The sequence below is a fragment of the Haliaeetus leucocephalus genome, unplaced genomic scaffold, assembly GCF_000737465.1.
Source record: "Haliaeetus leucocephalus isolate CR32 unplaced genomic scaffold, Haliaeetus_leucocephalus-4.0 Scaffold206, whole genome shotgun sequence".
Taxonomy (NCBI): Eukaryota; Metazoa; Chordata; class Aves; order Accipitriformes; family Accipitridae; genus Haliaeetus; species Haliaeetus leucocephalus.
Window position 1 is genome coordinate 4966695 of NW_010972642.1, and position 18305 is coordinate 4984999.

An 18305-nucleotide genomic window follows, 5' to 3' on the forward strand; every position below is an offset into this window, starting at 1 on the left:
TGGAGAAGCTGTCAAATATTGAGACAGGGTTGTGTAGGCTTTCAGAGCAGATAAGCATGCAGCTGTGAAGATGTGTGTTTGTACCCCTTCTTCCATAAATGCTTTAAGCTTTTTCTTTTTAGTGAATGTTCTGAGTCTGATAAGGTGAACAGGCTTCACTAAAATCGTTCTGGGGAGTACCAGCTGTAAAAATCCTCCCGAAAGTAAATTGTCCTATTCACTGAGCTGTTGCTTAGTAGCTCCATGAGTGCAATCCTGGCTGTTGCATCAGCATACTTGTTTTAACTAAGCAGGGAGCTTTGATCAGGTTCTCTTACGATATATTGTTCCTTGGACATGTATTCTCAAATGACCCATGCTGATCCTGTATTTAAACTTTCACATTGTGAGCATCTTTATAGTTTCTGGTTTGTTTTGTTTTATTTTGGTTTGGTTTTTTTCAGAAAGCAGTGCAGATATTCCTGGTACTTATGAGTCTGGAAGAAGAGTTCTTGTCTAGTCATATGGCCTGAAGGTAACCAAAGGCAGAGAGAGTGCTACTGTTAGTGGCCACCTGTGTCCATATAGCCATCTTTTTGATTTTTTTTTAATTATTTTTTTATCAGTTTCCTACTTTGCTTACCTAACTTGCCAGTCAAGCAAAGGAAAGACAGATTTACATTCCTCTTTATTGTTAGTGTCAGCTGTGAAATGCATCTAAGTTGCAATGAAGCAGCATTCCTGATTTTCTGACTGATGGATGTTCTGTGTTCCTGCTGGCACATAACAGTAGTACACGTGTTAAAACTGAAATAAGGAGGATATTCTTGTCCTCTAGATGGCATGACACTTATTGTATCCAGTCCCACTTTCTGAGGTCTTTTGGTTGGCAGTTCTTGTCAGAGCCTGTCCAAGTGGCACCTGCATCTGTCAGAGGCACTATAGCCAAATGGTAAGAGAGACTGTCCTCTCTGCTGCAGGGACTGAGCACTTTGTTGCTGCTCAACTGTAAAAGCATGCCAGAGTGCAAGTGTCCAGTGCTGATGCCCTAGTAGGGGCATCTTCTAAATCTGGAAGCAAATCTTGCATTTCTCTGACTTTACACTGTCACTTGCACATCAGCGGTGATGGCTGAAGTTTGTTCCAGTGCCCACCACTTACTAATGTTACTGAGGAGCTCCCTGCTCTCAGCCTCTTTGTCCTTCCTTTGTAATGTCAAAAGACTGGAACTGTGATTCCTCAGCCTTTCCTGTTTTCTGATCATTTCCAAGAGGCAAACAGTAAGAACGGCTTGAATATGCCCTGTGACGTTATTGCAAGGTTGTGTTGCAGCTGCTGGGCTGATGTAGTTGGACTTGTGAACACAAAGCTAACCCTGTAAAGACCAGCAGTCTTGTGAGGGTGGCAGTGCCTTTTCATTGGGGTTTGCTTTGCTTCCTCCTGCCAGGTCCTTAGGAAAGGTAGAAGTATTTTCTTAACATTTATGAGGAGGTGAAATGCAGGGCGGGCTTACCTGACTGGAGTTCCTTTGCTCAACACCACAGGGGAATAACTAAGCTCAGTCCTGGATCTAAAAAACCACTTGCACTGTGGCAGTCAAGATCCAAATCTTGCCCCTTCCTCTTTGGTGTGGCCATGGCCAAAATATGGAGATGTGCTAATTCCATTTGGGTCCAGCTCTAGTTAGCGGAATCCAAATCTCAGCTCCAAGCTTTGGGGCAGTTTTTGCTGCAGACTTTCTGCTGACTCAATTTCAGCCCAGCTGTATCTGTAGGCTGGCTTCTGAAGAACACTGAACAGTGTCATCATGCTGCCTCCATCACTGATCTGATATAGAAACCACAGTAATCAAAAGTTCCTGCCTACATTATTATTTTTTTTAGGAGAATTAGTAATATGGCAGTGTTCCTTCTTACTCATTGATGTGCTGCATAGCAGCTGGGCAAGAGCATTTTGAGCCAAATGAAAATAAAAGTTGATGAGGATGTTGGATGGTTTTACTCCTAAGAAATCAAAGTACTGCCCTGATAACTAGAAGATTGCTGCAATTCATGTCATCACGAAGAATAATGTGAAACAGCAGCAGACCTTGGAGAGCCAAAATAAATCTCTAATAAAAAGGCCAGTCAAAACCACCTTCTTAGAATTGTCTCTGATAAGCTTTTCTTTCAAAAAGGAAAATAAAGCCCCAACAAACAATCTGTGCAATGTATTTCTAAGTCAAAATACACAGCTGAGGGTACTTAGTGTCCAGGCTGAGATGTTCACTCTGTACTAAGGCAGCATAAAGAAGCAAAGGTAAAAATGCCCCAGCTAAGGAGGCAGTTGGACAAGCATCCATTGGTGTTGGGTCTTTATGTTCTGTTTAGAGTTTCAGTGCCACTGAATACCGGAAGATAAATATACACTGACACTGTTAGGAGCAGGAAGTATTCAGCGTGTTTCACTGTATTTTTGCATCAATGGTTTTATGAGCAACCTGCTTTTTTTTTTTTTTTTCTTGCTGGAGTAATTAGTAGTGGCATTACTCACATTTTAAAGGAGAATGCAATCTGAAGCTGAAAGGAAGAGAAACAAAAGCTGACAGCCTCCAGCAATCGGCAGTCTTGCTTGAAAGTAGCAGGGAGGGGTGGGTTTAAGCAGTCTCGTGGTTCCTGACAAGCAGGGTATCTTTCCTAAAAACCTAGCAAATGAATCACGAGTGACTGGGGGTGGGGTCTGACCTGCGCTGGGCCACAAACCTGCTGGCATCTCAAAGTATTCTGCCCATGGCTTGTCATGTCAGTTTTGCCACTTCCAAAATGAAACTATTGATGTTGTATCCTCCCTCAGAGGTAAATGCATGGAGAACGCCTGTAGTTTGGAAGCCATGTTCCCTGTGGTGGGGAAAGTCCTGAGAAACCCCAAGCCAATGGCTTTGGTACTAACTAGATGGTACCAAACCATCACTTTCGTTTCACAGTAGCATGTGTATGTGCATCCATAGATGCACAAAGGGGCTTGTTCAGCCCATCCTTCACCTGGCTAATATATTGCAATGTCTCTGTTCCCCAACCACCCTGTTTTTATTTCTGAAGCCTAGAATCAAATTCTACTTTAGGAGGACAGTGGGGCTCCGATAAGGCAAAATCTTAGGGCTTCTAAGCACTGTTACAGGCTGGCATATACTTTGCAGGCTGAATAGTGGTGGGGACAGGTTTTCTGTGGTTATGATAACATGCTGTGTATTCATCTCAGCACTGTTTTGCAGATCAACAAGCTATCTTCCCTTTTGCTGTCAGTTTTCTCTCTCTCTCCTTGCAAAGTCTGAAGTGTGCGTGCAGGTGCCATGGGAGTAGTCAGGCTTCTTCCATAGCTAGAGAGATATGAGGAAAAGCTCTGGTATCTGCTGGTAGCTGGGGTGTTTGATTCCTGTTGGGTTTATGGGCTAGAAATTGAGTGTGGCAGGGTGATGGGGATTCTTTTGGGGACTTCGGGCTGTATGATTGCGGGATTTGCTTACACTGTCATGACTTGAAGTGCCATGGACAGTAGCCTGGCACAGCTTAGAATATCCTCAAATAAGGAACTTCGTAAGTCTGTGGTGCTGTTTCTCTTCCTCGCTTTCCGGTAATGGCTGGTTATGTAAAACAGTTGTGCCTGTGGCAAGTTTCCAGGAAGACAGTGAAATTGAGTGGTTATGGCTTGATGATGTGGATTTAAAATGTCAGGTCATATCGAGTGCCTCAGTTTCCCTACCTGTAAAATGATGCCTAGTTCTATAAAGAGCTCTGCAGCTCAACAATGAAGTGTTTGCCTACAAGACAGGTGAGAGCCGCCAGGTCCAGGAAAGGACAAATAAGCACCGTTTCATCTATTCCAATAATGATGTCATCCTGACTGCCAAAAATAAAGTTCTCATCTTTCAGCTGCCAGGCAGAGAAAGCAGTGCACAGGTTGGAACTTTTTTCCTTCTCAATGATTGATGCTTTATTGCAGTTTCTGCTTTGAAGACTTGAATTCACTTCTGACTCAAATGTGAGACATATTAAGTATCTTGACAGCTCACACAACAGGTCCATTGACTGATACTGTGTCTGTCCATCCAGGTGTGTGTATGGGACATGTCTTGGAATCCAGACAAGTTGTTAAAGGAGTCAGTCCTATGGGCATGTGGCTTTGCTGCTGGAAAGAGTATGTTTTCATAACCAGACAGTGTCTGATACAGCTGAGAGTAGTAACTCACAGGCTGAGCTGTGATGAGTGGTGAAGGGTCTGAGGGAAGGTGATGGTAAGCAGAGGCATTGTTCATGGGGTGGTGTCCTGGTTTCAGCTGGGATAGAGTTAACTGTCTTCCTAGTAGCTGGTACAGTGCTGTGTTTTGAGTTCAGTATGTGAAGAATGTTGATAACACTGATGTTTTCAGTTGTTGCTCAGTAGTGTTTAGACTAGAGTCAAGGATTTTTCAGCTTCTCATGCCCAGCCAGGGCACCTGACCCAAACTGGCCAACAGTGTATTCCATACCATGGGACGTCCCATCTAGTTTAGGAACTGGGAAGTGGGGGGGCAGGGATTCGCCGCTCGGGGACTGGCTGGGTGTCGGTCGGCGGGTGGTGAGCAATTGCCCTGCGCATCATTTGTACATTTCAATCCTTTTATTACTACTGTTGTCATTTGATTAGTGTTATCATTATCATTATTAGTTTCTTCTTTTCTGTTCTATTAAACCGTTCTTATCTCAACCCAGGAGTTTTACTTCTCCCGATTTTCTCCCCCATCCCGCTGGATGGGGGGGGAGTGAGTGAGCGGCTGCATGGTGCTTAGTTGCTGGCTGGGGTTAAACCACGACAGGTGGGCTCTTCTCTGAGGTGTCTTGAAGATGTGACAAGTGTGAAGAAGGGGTGAAAGCTGATTTGTAGGGTGGCTTAGCACTGTTGCTGTAGGGATTCTGGGGCCTGCTCCTGTTTATGGCAGCCTTGAGAGCTATTGAGAGTTCCCCCTAACAGGTAACCATATGCTACTGGCTGATTCTTGCTGCTATGCAGGGAGCTGCTGCTGACATGCTTGCAGTGTCTGGAGGTACAGCAGAACCCCACACTGCTTTTAGAGCAGGTGAAACCTTGCATGCTTTGCAGCTGTACCGTTTCCATGTGTAGCTCCCTACCAGGGAAGATAAAATGTGTGCTTGCAGTGTTTACTCTTGAAATACGTAGTATGTGGCCATGGTATGGCAGGGAGGACCTAGTTTGGTCTCTCCTGCACAACTATGGCCAGTGCTGCCTCTTTCGCCAAGATGGCACGGCACCACCAGCAATGGCTTGTTTTGGGGGAAGCATCCACAGAATTCTCTCTTGTGAAAACTGGCATGCGTGGGGGCAGAATGAGGTCTGTCCTTCTGCACTGACAAGTAGCTGGTGGATGTGCTCCTCTGACTGTAACTATGTTTACTTAACATAGGCCTCTCCACAGTCCTGCGTCCCAACACAGTGTTGAGTTGGAATGGACATGCCCCACACTGACTCTTCAGAGCTGATTTAAGGGTCCTAAACTTGTGTTTAAAGTAACCCGTCCATTTTTTTTTCTAAGAAAGATGGAAGGAACTGATCCAAAAATCTGGTTGTAGTCTTCTCTGTTGAACATTTCAAGGCATCTAGTGGTTTCTTAGAGGCAGTTGTTAACACATGAAGCTCGCTTGTCTAATGAGTGATTTGAAAGTGTGAAAAGGAACAATGTATTAAAATTCATTGGTACTTCAATTTTTAAAAAAAAAAATCATACTCCATAAAATTAATTCCAAGACTTTCAGCTGCCCTAAAGCAGCTTTAACAAATGATCTAGTTTTACTCTGAATCTGAATGCAGATGGTGTTTGTAGCCTTTACATCCATCTTTTCTCATTCTCCAACTAAAGATTATTTTCACACAATATAAGGTAACTTTTTCTATCCACCAGGAAGTGTCTTAATCTGAATCTAAAACTACCAAGATTCCAAAGTCTTAATGATCAAAAACTTCAGGTGGCATCAGCATGATTACATTTGACTGGGGTTTGCTCTGTAGGGGTCCCATTTTTTTTGAGATTCTATTAAGGAATTTGACTTCTCAAGAGGAACTTTGTGACTATCCAAACCTCTTGCATTGATTCAAAGTAATTATCTAAAACTTGAGGTTTCTGGAATTACTAGTTCACTAAAAAAAAAAAAATTGGCTCTGTATTGTAGTAGTAGGGAGCCATTTTGTGGTGTGAGAGAAATCCTTTTTCCTGTTCTCTGGTGTGTTTTTGACCACCCAAGCAGCACTTTATTAGCTGAGGGCCGGAACCCCTAAGGGACTTTCACTGCCTGGGTGGTGATTCTTTGATTCAGGGAAGTGTTGATGAAGGTATCTTCAAGCTTCTTTGTCTTAATTTTTTTACCATATAAGTACTTTGGAGTATGGTGAGTTTTTTCTTTTTTGTCTGTCTTATCTCTGCTCATGTGCAGGAGTGGACAAACTTGCAGTCTGCAACTGTGATGGGTGACTTTTTTTTTAATTTCTCTATTTCTGTGGACTTGCCCTGAGGAGTGTCTAACTTTACATAGAGCTGAGATGATCCCCTGAGGGGAAGGGAAGAACCCCCATGTATTGTAGGTCTCTTCCCCCTGCACACCCATTAACACCTCCGGGTGCAGCAGGTACCCTGGCAGGGCAGGGGCTGCTCAGCCCCTTTCTGTCTGCATTGAGGCTCTTGTCCAGGTATTTTACTTGCACAGGGCACCCAGGGAGGACCTTTCTGCCATAACCAGCGTATAGGCTTCTGCCTCTTTTTGAAAAGTGTAAGTGCTTTCAAAACACGGTATTTGGGTCTGTAGAGCTGTAGCCAGGCACCTTTCCCGCGCGTTTCCAGGAACTGATATGAGGAATGTGCACAGGCAGACAGGTTCAAGCTCCTTTTACAGCTTCTAGTTACCGGTAAGCTGGTGTGGATAATGCACTTGCAGAGCCTTGTGCCAAGCTGCTATGCCCTGCCTTTCCGGGCCTAGCTGTATGGGCATGCCCAGAATAGATCTGGATCTTTTTGTCTGACTTGTATTTTCTGCTTTGGGAGTGGAGCAGTGTGCCTCTTCCTTCCCAGACTGGAGTGGTCTGTGCCTCTTCTTTTAAAGCAGGGAGTGGGAAAAGACAATAGGGTATTTCTTTTTGGTTGCCTCTTTCATGAGTGTTTGGACTGAACCAAATGAGTTTCCTGGCAGTGTGAAATAGTGTGACAAAAGAAGTAAGAAATCTGGGTTTTAAAGTCACATTCTGAGCTTTCCTTGGAAAGATGTGGCAGGTGGCAAACCTCCCAAGGAAGTGTCTTGACTTCTATTTCTACTCCATCCTCTTGCTGTAAGAAAGATTACGTTGGTCCCTCTGCAGACTGATGTTTTATGTAGTTCTGTTTGTTGCCACCTGACTGTGTTCAACTCGCCCTCCAGCAATTTACTGGAATTCTCATCAATGAGAAGTAGGTCATCCTAGCACAGTTTGGCTAGGTTTGAGTGGAAGAGGTTTCACTGTAAAGTTTTTGTGAGTGAGAAATCTCTTTGGTGCTACTCGGCTAGTTTCACCAGCACATCTGGCCGCTTGTGTGCAACTTGCAGCTGTAGTGTCTTGTGTTGCATCACACTTCTGCCAGAACTGCAGGAGAACCTCTGCCTCTCCGTGCATGTAGTGTGGCATGAATGGAAGATGGTGCAGCTTCTTGCACCTTGAAAGATGGGGGGATTTGTTCAGCCTGTACTCATGTTGTGAAGTCAGCTGGCTATTACCAGCCCGAATTAGCCAGCATGGGTTAATTTAACCAGCTGAAGAGTACTGCTGTGGTCTCACATGAAGCTTTTGGCATAGGCTAGAGCTGGGTGGGAATGGCAATACTGGTAGAGCCCAAGAAGGTTGCTGTGATGAATGTAGGTTTCGTGGCAAATGGTATGTGGGCAGCAGAGGCTCAATACTACTTCAGGCTTCCTGTGGTCTAAGCCATGATGGTTCAGAAAGTGGTGTTTAACTCAGCAGGAGCTAGAATCAGGATATCAACTGTTTACTAGTTGTAACATGAGCACCTTGGTTTTGGGCTGAATTACTTTGCATTGAAAATAAATGTTACATATAAAACCAAAATATATGCAAGTGGAGGCTTTGCCTAGCCTACAGAAATGTTGCTGATGTGGACAAGTCCCGAGGAGTTTGCACAAAGCCAAGGTTCTGCCACAGACTTAATGCTAAATCCCTACCTTCCCCTTAATCTCAGGGATTCTGTGTCAAGTTCTGCAACCTGAATTAACATCTGACTCTCCTCCAGCAAAGTCAAGCCCAGGAGAAGGGTTACCCTGACCTGTTTCAGAGCCCTGTCAGGTCCCAGAGGAAAGGACAGAGAGGACTGCACTCTCCCCAGGCAACAAACTTTTTAGGGTAGAGGTGAGTAGCACCAATAGAGATTTGAATGGAACAGAGAAAAACACAAAGCAGTAAAGGATAAGCCTGTGTTTTAGGAAGCTTATTAGTCTGATGTAACAACTATGTAAAAAAAAAGAGCTCATGGTTAAAAGGCTGCCTGTGGGCTATTGTGCATTTCAGATGTATTTGAGATTGTGTTTTGGTCTTAAGGACTTCTAAGAGCCTTTGAAAAGTTGGGAAATTTGTGGTCTCTCGAAATTATTACTGTGGTTTCCTTCAGAGTTTGAATTAATTTCTGCTTTCACTTCCTCTTTTCCATCAGCACACTTAGTTATTTAAAACACAATTGTGAGGGGTTGTTACTATGAAATAGGATCATTCATCACTAGCCCAGGTCTTTGATGGTTAGCAGGCCATCTGTTTGGGCTCCTTGGTGCTCTCACCCCATTTTTGGTCAGAAGGTACACGTGTAGCAGCCAGCTTATTGCCCTGGGTGAAGAAGGCCTGGTGGGAAGGTAGTGCTCACTTTCAGCCAGGCCCTGCTTATCAAGAGTTGAAGCCAGCTTGCACCAGAGACTTGTGAGCGCAGCTGTGTGACCGTTGCATCTAAGGCAGCAAATGCAAGGTTCGCAAACAGGATTCCTCTCCTGCCTGCCTTGGCGTCCGCTGTGCTGCGCTCACCTTTCTTGCTCTGGGACTTCCTGTACCAGATGTGACTGCTTGGGCTGCTGGTCTGACCTGCCGTCAGCTACGCCTGGCTGGATGTGGAGGAAGCACTGTGCTCCTACCAGCTCCCCTTCCGCAGTGGGTGAGGGAGGCTACCCTCTGCACCGTGCTGTCTGCACTCGCTGTGTGCCTCTTCCCTTGGGCACTGCCCAGCCACAAGGCAGGCCCAGGGCTGCAAGCCCTGACCACGTACCATGGGGGCAGGGGATCCTGTGACCTAGGTCCTGTTTTCTCCCTTCCTAGCAGGCGTCCCTGGAGGCTTAGTGGAGTTGTGCTCATGTAACTAGAAGCCTTTGGTGGCACTTGGTCCAACCTTCCCCGTCCCTAGATATTTGTTGGGACAGTATTGAAATAAGCCTGAGTATACACATGTATCTCTGCACAGAGGGTGGAGGGAAGGCACACTTGAAGTCCTGCAGATGTCTAGCAATGTCAGCTGGGTGTTTCACTTCAGAATATGCTGCTGTACACACAGACCCACGCAGCTTACCTGCTCTTAGTAGGTACTCAGGAACTCCTCTGGGCTAACACTGCTTCCCAGTCCAGCCTCTGGCACTATGAAGGGTTGGCCCTCCCTTACCCAGCACCACCTCTTGGCTTTAAAGCCCCATTTGTAGGTTATGTCGCTCCCCTGTCTTCCACGCGTCTGTGGCAGGAAGGTGTTTCATGCCCTTCATTCACCTGAATAGGGCCCTTACTGCTGGGACAGTTGTGGTTTTCTCAGCCTTTTTTTATGACTGCCAGTGTGTGATAGGCAGCCCTCTCCAGAAACACAGATACGCATCACTAGGAAGGTCATTTTCTGTGAGATGTGGCCAGACCTGTGAGCACTGCTGTGAGATGTGGGTTTATGGGAAAGTTTTTTCCTTTCACCCTTTTCTTTCTTACTCTTTTGCAGGGCAAGGACTTCTGGTCTGAAGCAGAGGGTGACAAGAACTGCTCTGTCTCTGAATCTATCATGGAACAGGTTAGATTCAAACATAACTGAAGTCAGTGATTCACAGTGACCAGCGGTTCTCTTGTGCACTTGTTCTGGGATACCTTGAAGGGGATAAGTCTCAAAAAGTGCTGGCTTGTGCCCTTCTCATATTCCCCAGAGCTCCTGCAGGGGCCTTGACACTGACCTGAATACAGACAAGTGGATGGAACCACTTAGTTTGCAAGCTGCTTCCTTGTTACCTCACAGTGTAATACCCCCTTTAAACTGCAGGCTGGAGATGTAGCTATTTAAGAGACTACAATGATTACTGATAAAGCTACAAACTACTAAAACTAATAAATCAATTAATAGACACACCACTGTGATCAATTTATTGCATTGTTTTGTGCAATATTAAACACAGTTATGAAGCTACTATTTATCACACTTAAATCTTAACTACATTGAACGGCTATTGAAATGTCTGACGTGCTCCTTACCCCACCTAGTGTTAGGGTACAATTATAACCTTCTTTGCTCTGCCCTCCCACAAGCCTTTTGAACATAAACCTGATGGCTTGTCCAGTGGGTTGTTCAAGAGGATCGCCACTGGTGCCCCAGTGAGCTTGGGTCACCGGGTGAGCTTCTCTACTGTCTGTAAACATCCATGCTCAGATCATGGAAGATGTGCCTTCTGTTGATCTTTGATCGCATACCTTATTTTCCATTTGTTTCCATTTCTGGACTCTCCTTCTTGTAGTCTTTTTTCCTCCTTTTCTCTGCCCAGTCTCCTTTCAAGTAAAGAACCCGTACTTAATTACTTTTTATGCTTTATTTTGTCCCAGTTTTGCTAGTGTTGCCTAGGCAATATGGGTCCTGTATGATATTACTGATATGGTTATGTACACATAGGTGGCCTTGCAAGGTTCCACTCTCCCAAAAGGTACCTCAAACTCCCTTTCAATTATCAACTTCATCCTGGTTGCATATTGATTACCCCGTGCAGTTGGCAAGACAAACCATTCTACTTTAGCCTTGATTCTTCTTCCTAGTTACAAATAAGCCTAAGCATTTTCTTATCTTATAGGCAGACAGTCTGCATACCAGACTAAGGATTTTCTTTCTCACTTTATTTCTGTGCTTACACAACATCCTGCTCTCTTAGCTGCTTAATTAAAATTATTTGACAGTCTCCTGGTTTTCTACAGAGGCCTTAGTTGGTTATGAGGCCCCATGTTCCAGTGGGACCTCTTGCTCGCATCAGTCTGCCTCATGGACTTCCTCAACCTAACTAATTTGGGCACCCTGTGCCGCCTTGCTTGAAGGTGGCAGGGTGCGTGGCTGTGGAGGCAGCATGTGCCTTTTTACTGCGGGTGAATATGCCAGTGTAGATGATAGCAAGCACCAATGATCTGCCATCTTACTGTCACTATTCTTGTGAGCAGCTGCTTGGCTCTCTACAGGGAGCTGAACAGGTTTATTATGGAGCTAGTTGAGATCCCTTTGAAGAGGGAGAAGAAATGTGAACCTTGGGTTTTTTTGCAGGCTAGTGCTGTTATCTCTGTTTCCCACCTTGTTACTGCTATGCTCTGATTACATTTAAATGGTGAGCTGCTGGCTTCATTATGCACAGGAAGTAGAATGCTCAGTTCCCAAATACAGGGGTAAAAAACTTCCAAACACAGATCTCTGAATAGGGGGAAGTGGGGTGGTTTGTGCTGGGTACACATCTGTTTCAAAAGAGGAGCTCTGATCAGGGTTTCTGTTATTGCCACAGCTGGAAATGTGAGGAGAAGGTGAGCTGACTCTTCCACCACTGATTTGTAAGAACAGAGGCATCTATCATTCAGTCACCATCAGGCAGTTCTGTGTGGGTACGCATCCAGGAGTTAGTATGTGTTTGCTGAAGTCTTGTAGACTCCCTGGCTACAGCTATTCAGGATGCCCAAAGGAGGCCAGAGAAATGTGTTCAGGGTTGGAAAACAGCATATGCATAGACCTTTTGAGTGGGACTTTGCCTAGGCATGGGCTTAACAGTGTTTTTTCTTTTGTTTAAGATCAATGGATCTGTCCAGATGGAGCGTGTGCTGCTGTACACCTTCCTGGAGGTGTCCTCTGACTGTAAGTTCAGAGAGCAGCTGCATTCCCTGCAAAGCCAGGGGATTGTGCCTTTCCCAAAAGGCAGCTATGGCTATGATGATGAGGTGGAACTTCAGACTGATGGCAATCGGAGTGGCCACTTGCAGAATGGTGAGCTAGGTGAGTGTTCTTTTCTCCATCCTATATGCCTCTCTGAAGGTGATGTTTTTGTTTCCCCTTTTCCCATCTTTGCTGCTGGTCTGTTTCAGAGGACTAACGTATTCTCCATTGAGAACCTTCACAGTGTGGGTGGAGGTGGTGGCTGGGAGTTTAAAACTTGGGATAAGACAGCTAGTGCTTAGCACTTTATCTCCCTGTGGATTTCTAGAGCAGCTGTCACCCTGGGGTTTGTCTGCAGCACATCAGACAAAGGCCACAAAGCCGGTACTGATGATTGCTGTCCTCAAGGAGTGTGATATTAAGCAGTTAAGTTAGGCCTCACATTGTTCCTCAGGCAGTATCAGTACTTGGGCTAGGATTTTGGAACAACTCTTGTTCTCATACTGTGTGAATCCCTTTCTGCTCTACCAGTGTGGTGGAAACTGTTCCTCAAATAGTTTCTGGTACTGTTCCTGCTTCACTAGCCATCTGCAGGATGGCTGTTGTCCCTTGCCCAGGATGTGTCAGCTGGCACATTGACCTCAACCTGAGCAGGGTGAGGAGGAACTGCTACAGTAAATAGCCCTCCCTCATACAAATCTGCATAGGTCTTGTGCCCCAAGTGACAATGGGAAGCTTTGCCTTAAACTAAAGGAGGGTAGATTCAGACTAGATATAAGGAAGAATTTTTTTTTTTTACGATGAGGGTGGTGAAACACTGGAACAGGTTGCCCAGAGAGGTGGTAGGTGCCCCATCCCTGGAAACATTCAACGTTGGGTTGGACGGGGCTCTGAGCAACCTGATCTAGTGGAAGGTGTCCCTGCTCATGGAAGGTGTTCCTGCTCATTGTAGGGGGGTTGGACTAAATGACCTTTAAAGGTCCCTTCCAACCCAAACTACTCTGTGGTTCTATGAGATGCTGTATTTTAGATGGTGCTTAAGAGACAGGTCCTGACAGTAGTCACTTGAAAAAAATCATGCACACTCTCTCACTTCCCCTCTCTAGGCATGGTGTTGGCTGTAGCTCTCCTGTACAAATTTTAGTTGGAGATGTTCTAACCTCCTCTGTAGTGTTTTTTTGGGCAGGATGAGGCTGCACTTTACCTAAACTACAGATAAAAAACCTGTTTGCACACTGTCTCTGGTAAATGAGTTGAGTGCACACAAGGGAGTTCTAGTGTGTAGAGCTGTCACGAATGCACTATGATTGCAGGTGGGGTGGGAAGGATGTTCTTAATGGAAGTGGGCAAAATGCTATGGGTCAGCTTACCCGCACCAAACCTAGTCTGACTACAGCCTAACTAAATCCTGTGTATGTGTTGGCAGTGTTTGACCCTGAGGTAAATGAAGAAGTTATCCGGATCATTGCTGCTCAGCTTGCTGAGATTGGAGACCAGTTTGATAAAGAAATCAAAGCAAGAGTAGTAAATGATCTAGCGCAGCACTTTCTAAATGAGAATCTGTCTGGAGAGGTGAGTGAAAAGCAACTTGACTAACAGTTTCCCTTTTAAATGTTGTGCATCCTTCCTGCTGTGACTTTCAAGCAGCAAGCTTGCAACTTCTGTACCTTTGCTAGTTTGCTGATTTAATTATTGCCATCTTAAAATTCAGCCCAAACACTTACCTTTGAAGATTTGTTAGAGGTGATGCTATATACTGTGGCAGCTGTTGCCCTGCAAATTGAGTTCCTTGGACTCGTCTCCTTTCTTCAGATGGTGAAATTGAGGTAGTTGTGGAGAAGGACTGACTTTCAGAGGCATTTTGTTGGCCAGATGGCTTATCTTTCAAAATCAACTGTCTGGTTAAGGCTTGGTATTTGTCCTTATGATCTTTGGACTTTGGTGCTAAGTCCTGTATGTCTGCTGCTTGTCACGTGGGTAAAACTTGAGCAGTGTTAGTGCCAGAAGCTTCACTTGTGCTTGTTTACTGAATACTGAAGAGACAGCAAGTAGTGAGACCTCTTTGATGCAGTTGCTCTCCCACCAATAGATGTGATGTAGTCCCTGGTCCAGCATCCAATGTACCTCACTGCTCTGCAAGGGAAGTAGATGTTTGAGGTCCCTTGTGTCAGACACCCCTCTTTTTTTCTTTTTAAGGATTGGATCCACATCTGGATCAAGAGCCACAGTTTGCTTCCACAGAGCCTTTTTGGCATCTTCAAGATAACTGTGGCTTTCTGGCACGTTTGGCTTTCCCTACCTGTGATGAAGTTTCCTATGCTCTACAAGCTAATGCTGTCTTTGAATTGAGGGTCCACCTTCTTGCTGAAAAGGCTGGATTTAATGACTTCAAACAATCTTTTTTGTGGTGTGGGTTTTTTCTACTAGGGTTTATCACCTGCACAGATTCCAACAAAGTCTGAGCATTTCCCACTCCTGCTGTCTTGTTCTCCACCCAGTTAAGTTTCCGGCTTTCAAAGTTATTGTCTAACCTTTCAGTCTTTGATAAGGCTGAGACAAAGCTAACTTCTGACAAGGTGGACCTTGCTTTTTCACATTAATAGTGTAGCATAGTATGTGCATACGCACATTGTCCCTATTGGGAAACTGAACTTCCACTGATCTTGGGAGCAAGGCAGTGTTTGTTCCATGCTTGGACACTTTCTGTAGCTCCTCCCTGTGTGAAGGCTTTTCTATGAAACTCACTTTGCCTTCTTGCCAGTCCCCACCTAAGCTTGTACCCCTGATCTTCACCATGTTTAAGGTGGGTTGCCCTTTCCTGGGAGCCCCAGGATTCCTGTGCCATTTCAGGACTTGGCAGGCAAGGTGCAAACCCTGGGGAGGAGGGGGGCTGTTGCAGCCTGAGTGTGTAAGGTGCTATCTAAATTTTCTAGTGGTATGTGTGTTATCTCCCTTTCTTTTTGTCTTGGGTGAGCAGCTGAGCTCAGAGATAGTCATCCTTCTTGCTATCCACGGTGTGTAAGAGGCAGGCTGCTGGGCCTGGGAGGAAGGGGAGCGGCATCCTGTGGGGTGTTAGAACAAGCTCATCAGTTACCAGCACAGTGCTGGCAGGCTGTACTGAGACCCCTTTCTCCCACAGCTGTTCCACTGAGATCCTTCTCTTCCTTCCATACAGGAGATAACCCAGCGCATGTCGGAGGCAGTGGAAGGGCTTGCACGAGCCATCCCCTCAGACATGGAACAGGAGAAGGCCATGTTGGTGCTAGCAATGGTCTTAACTAAAAAAATTGCGAATACAATGCCTTCCCTTCTACAACGTGTCTTCAGCACCACTGTGAACTACATTAGCCAGCAGCTTCACAACTACATTGTTAGAATGGTAAGTGCTGTCAAACACATTGTTAGAATGGTAAGTGCTGTCAAACAGCTCAATGAGAGTCACAGCCAGCCTCTTAGCCTGCCTAGGTTATTCCTGGAGGGGTGGCCTAGCTCTCAGCTGCCCCTGGTCTGCTGGTTTCCCTGTAGTGCTCTGGAGTTTTGGCCAGAGGGGAATGTTACTCCCTGTGGAGCTCTGAAGGTTGGTGTGCTGAGGGAGGGAGGCTTGAGGAGAACATGTCACAGCTTCTGCTTGCCCCATTCTGAGCAGCCAGTGAACAGAGTGCATTTATTCTGTAGGGCAGAGAAAGATGCGATCAATCCTCTCCTCCCTGCAGTCTCTTCAGGGAGCTGTGTTGATAAAACTGGTGTTAATCACGCCCTCAGGGAAGGAAAGCCTGACCTGAGCTCTGATGGCCATATTTCCCAAATGTCTTGGGCCTGAGGCCTCTGCTCTTGTCTTTCGGGGCTCCCCAGAGCTTGGCAGAACTGGAAGGGGAAAGGAAGTGCCCCTGAGAAACAGCACCAGCAAAGGAACGATGAGAAATGGGCAAATGGGAAATGGAAGCTCCATTCTTGTTCTCTGTTGGTGCTGCAGCATAGGTGGGGAGACTAAACAGGTAGCAGTCAAGCCAGGGTAGAGTCTAGGGCATTTGGCCCCAGCTTCAGTAACCAGCTTGTCAGGGAGGGCAGAGGACGGACACACACACACACACACACACACACACGGGATGGGGACACACACACATGGGACTTCTTAAGAATGGGATTTGAGAGCGGTGAGGGCTGTGATCCTGCCACCCCGTGGAGCCGTGGTGACCCAGTTGTGAGGTGCTGCAGGTCTGTGGGACACCCCTGCACTGCAGCCTTGCCATAGGCAGCATTGGCAGCAACCTGCAGAGGGGCCCAGCTCACCCTATGTCACAAAACAAGGCAGCTGCCTCGCATGGCACCCCTGTTCTCTGCCAGGCAGCAAGGCGCAGTGTCACTGCGAAGTGTTGCCCTCCCCTTCACTCAGCTTAGCTCAGGGGTGCCAAGTTATCACAGAAACCGGTCACCAGCTTAAGGGACTGGCCCTCATGCTGCCTTACTGCTACGTGGAGTGCTGCCGCAGCAGGCTAATAGGACAGTGCAGGGAGGGCAGAAGGGCTGCTGGTTGTCCACCCACCCTGGTGGGGTGGCCTTGGCCTTAGGAGGTGGACAGAGCTGGGCCATTCCACGCTGTTCCCCTGGGACCTGTGATGCCAGCTCTCTCCCTGCCATCAGCACAGAAAGGGGCCTGAGGGGTGATGGTGAAGGCCGATGTGCAGCACAGCAGGTGGCAGAGCTGAGGCACGGCTGGTGGCGCTGGGGACACCCAGAAGCGGCCGTTGCCGCTGCTCTCCCTCCCCTGGGCCGGCCCAGGTCCGCCGGCGGGGGGGCGGCTCTGCTGCTGTTAATGCTGGTTCTCTTTCTCTCTCTCTAGCTGCGTGAGTGAGCTCTCCAGCCCTCTGTGTGGAGAATGTGGATTCCTGAAGACTTCTCTTGATGTATATGAATCACTTCTTTTGCTCAACTTCTGAGATACAGCTGTGAAAGGGAAGGCAGAGCTTCATAGATAGGCTTTTGTAGACTAGCACAGCAATGACGGTAGTGTGAGCTGCATGCCAGCTCTGCCAGTACCTGTAAGGAGTAGCGCTTGCCCTCTCTCATTTTACAATAGTTTTTTTCTTTTTTTTCCTGTTTTTTTTCTGGTGTTTTTGGGTTTTTTTAATCTTAGCAGTAGCAGACTTTGTGCAGACCCTGGTTTGTGCCTCCAGAGGAAATGCTGTGGGCACAGAGTCTGCCCTCTCAGTATTTTTTTCTAATAAGCTGTAGTGTTTTGCTTTAGTTATGCTCTTCCCAGCCCCGCTCCTTGTGCTGCAGCTGAGCCATGCTGAGTATTAATTGTTCCCAGGAAGGCCTCAGGCTGTAGAATGGGTGGTTGATCAGCACAGATTGCCAAGGGGGGGGTGGGAATCGGGTCTATCTTAGAGGGGAGCTGGCAGCAAGAGGGAGCAGCCCTAAAGGAGGTAGGAGTGTTTGGCCAGGGAAGGCTGAAGTAAAGATGCTTCAGTATCAATCACCATAAACCTGTGCTTGCTTGAAAAATCAAACAAGAAACGGTAAAGAAAAGGGCAGGTGTAGGTACAGGCCACATTCTTTCAGGGAACACAACCTGGATATGCTTGAGGAAAAGTATTTAGCTTTAGAGTATCTTGCTATAAAGAGAAAGAAGGTATCAGCCTTGGACCAGGAAGCATACCTGGCATCTCTTATGAGTGTATCGCAGTCACATCTCAGGATCAACAAACTTGGACTCGGGTTGTTTGATACATACCTGTAGTCCTACACAAGGTGGCAAAAGCTTTACTGGTGATCCAGCTGCCTCAGAAGTTTTGAAATGATGTAAATATTTTGTGGAATTTTTTAACTTAAATAAAATTGTCAGTTCTCATGGCAATACAGCTCTTAAGAATTTCAATTTCCACCTGGATTTTTTTGGCCTTGTCGGTAAGTATTCATTGCAGTGCAAGTACTGCATGCTTATGATGCAGCTGGCAGCAATAGAGACATTCTGGTCCTGGCCTTGTGCCTTGCATGAGTAAAACATCTTTTCTTTTTTTTTTTTTTTTTGGTCTTTTGGTGCCTGCACTAGAACAAGGAAGGGAAAAAAGCACATAAGTAGTCTACACATTGTTTTTGAAAACTGTACCATTTATTAAAGTGCAACCTGGGGGCATGGTCTTAACAG

General features: G+C 46.1%; 1 protein-coding gene across 1 annotated transcript; it reads left to right on the forward strand.

Annotated features, from left to right (window-relative positions):
* The first annotated feature begins 8323 nt into the window (after positions 1-8323).
* BID (BH3 interacting domain death agonist) lies at positions 8324-18151 on the forward strand. Its single transcript, XM_010566151.1, has 6 exons — positions 8324-8394; positions 9998-10066; positions 12076-12277; positions 13584-13729; positions 15333-15536; positions 16998-18151. The coding sequence occupies exons 2-6, from the start codon at positions 10058-10060 to the stop codon at positions 17007-17009; spliced, it is 573 nt and encodes a 190-aa protein (XP_010564453.1). The 5' UTR covers positions 8324-8394; positions 9998-10057; the 3' UTR covers positions 17010-18151.
* Positions 18152-18305: the final 154 nt, after the last annotated feature.

Bases quoted from the DNA above. Each gene is read 5' to 3' on its own strand.
- BID (XM_010566151.1), top strand. The intron at 12,278-13,583 runs GTGAGTGTTCTT...ATGTGTTGGCAG, and splicing joins CTTGCAGAATGGTGAGCTAG to TGTTTGACCCTGAGGTAAAT. The intron at 13,730-15,332 runs GTGAGTGAAAAG...CCTTCCATACAG, and splicing joins ATGAGAATCTGTCTGGAGAG to GAGATAACCCAGCGCATGTC.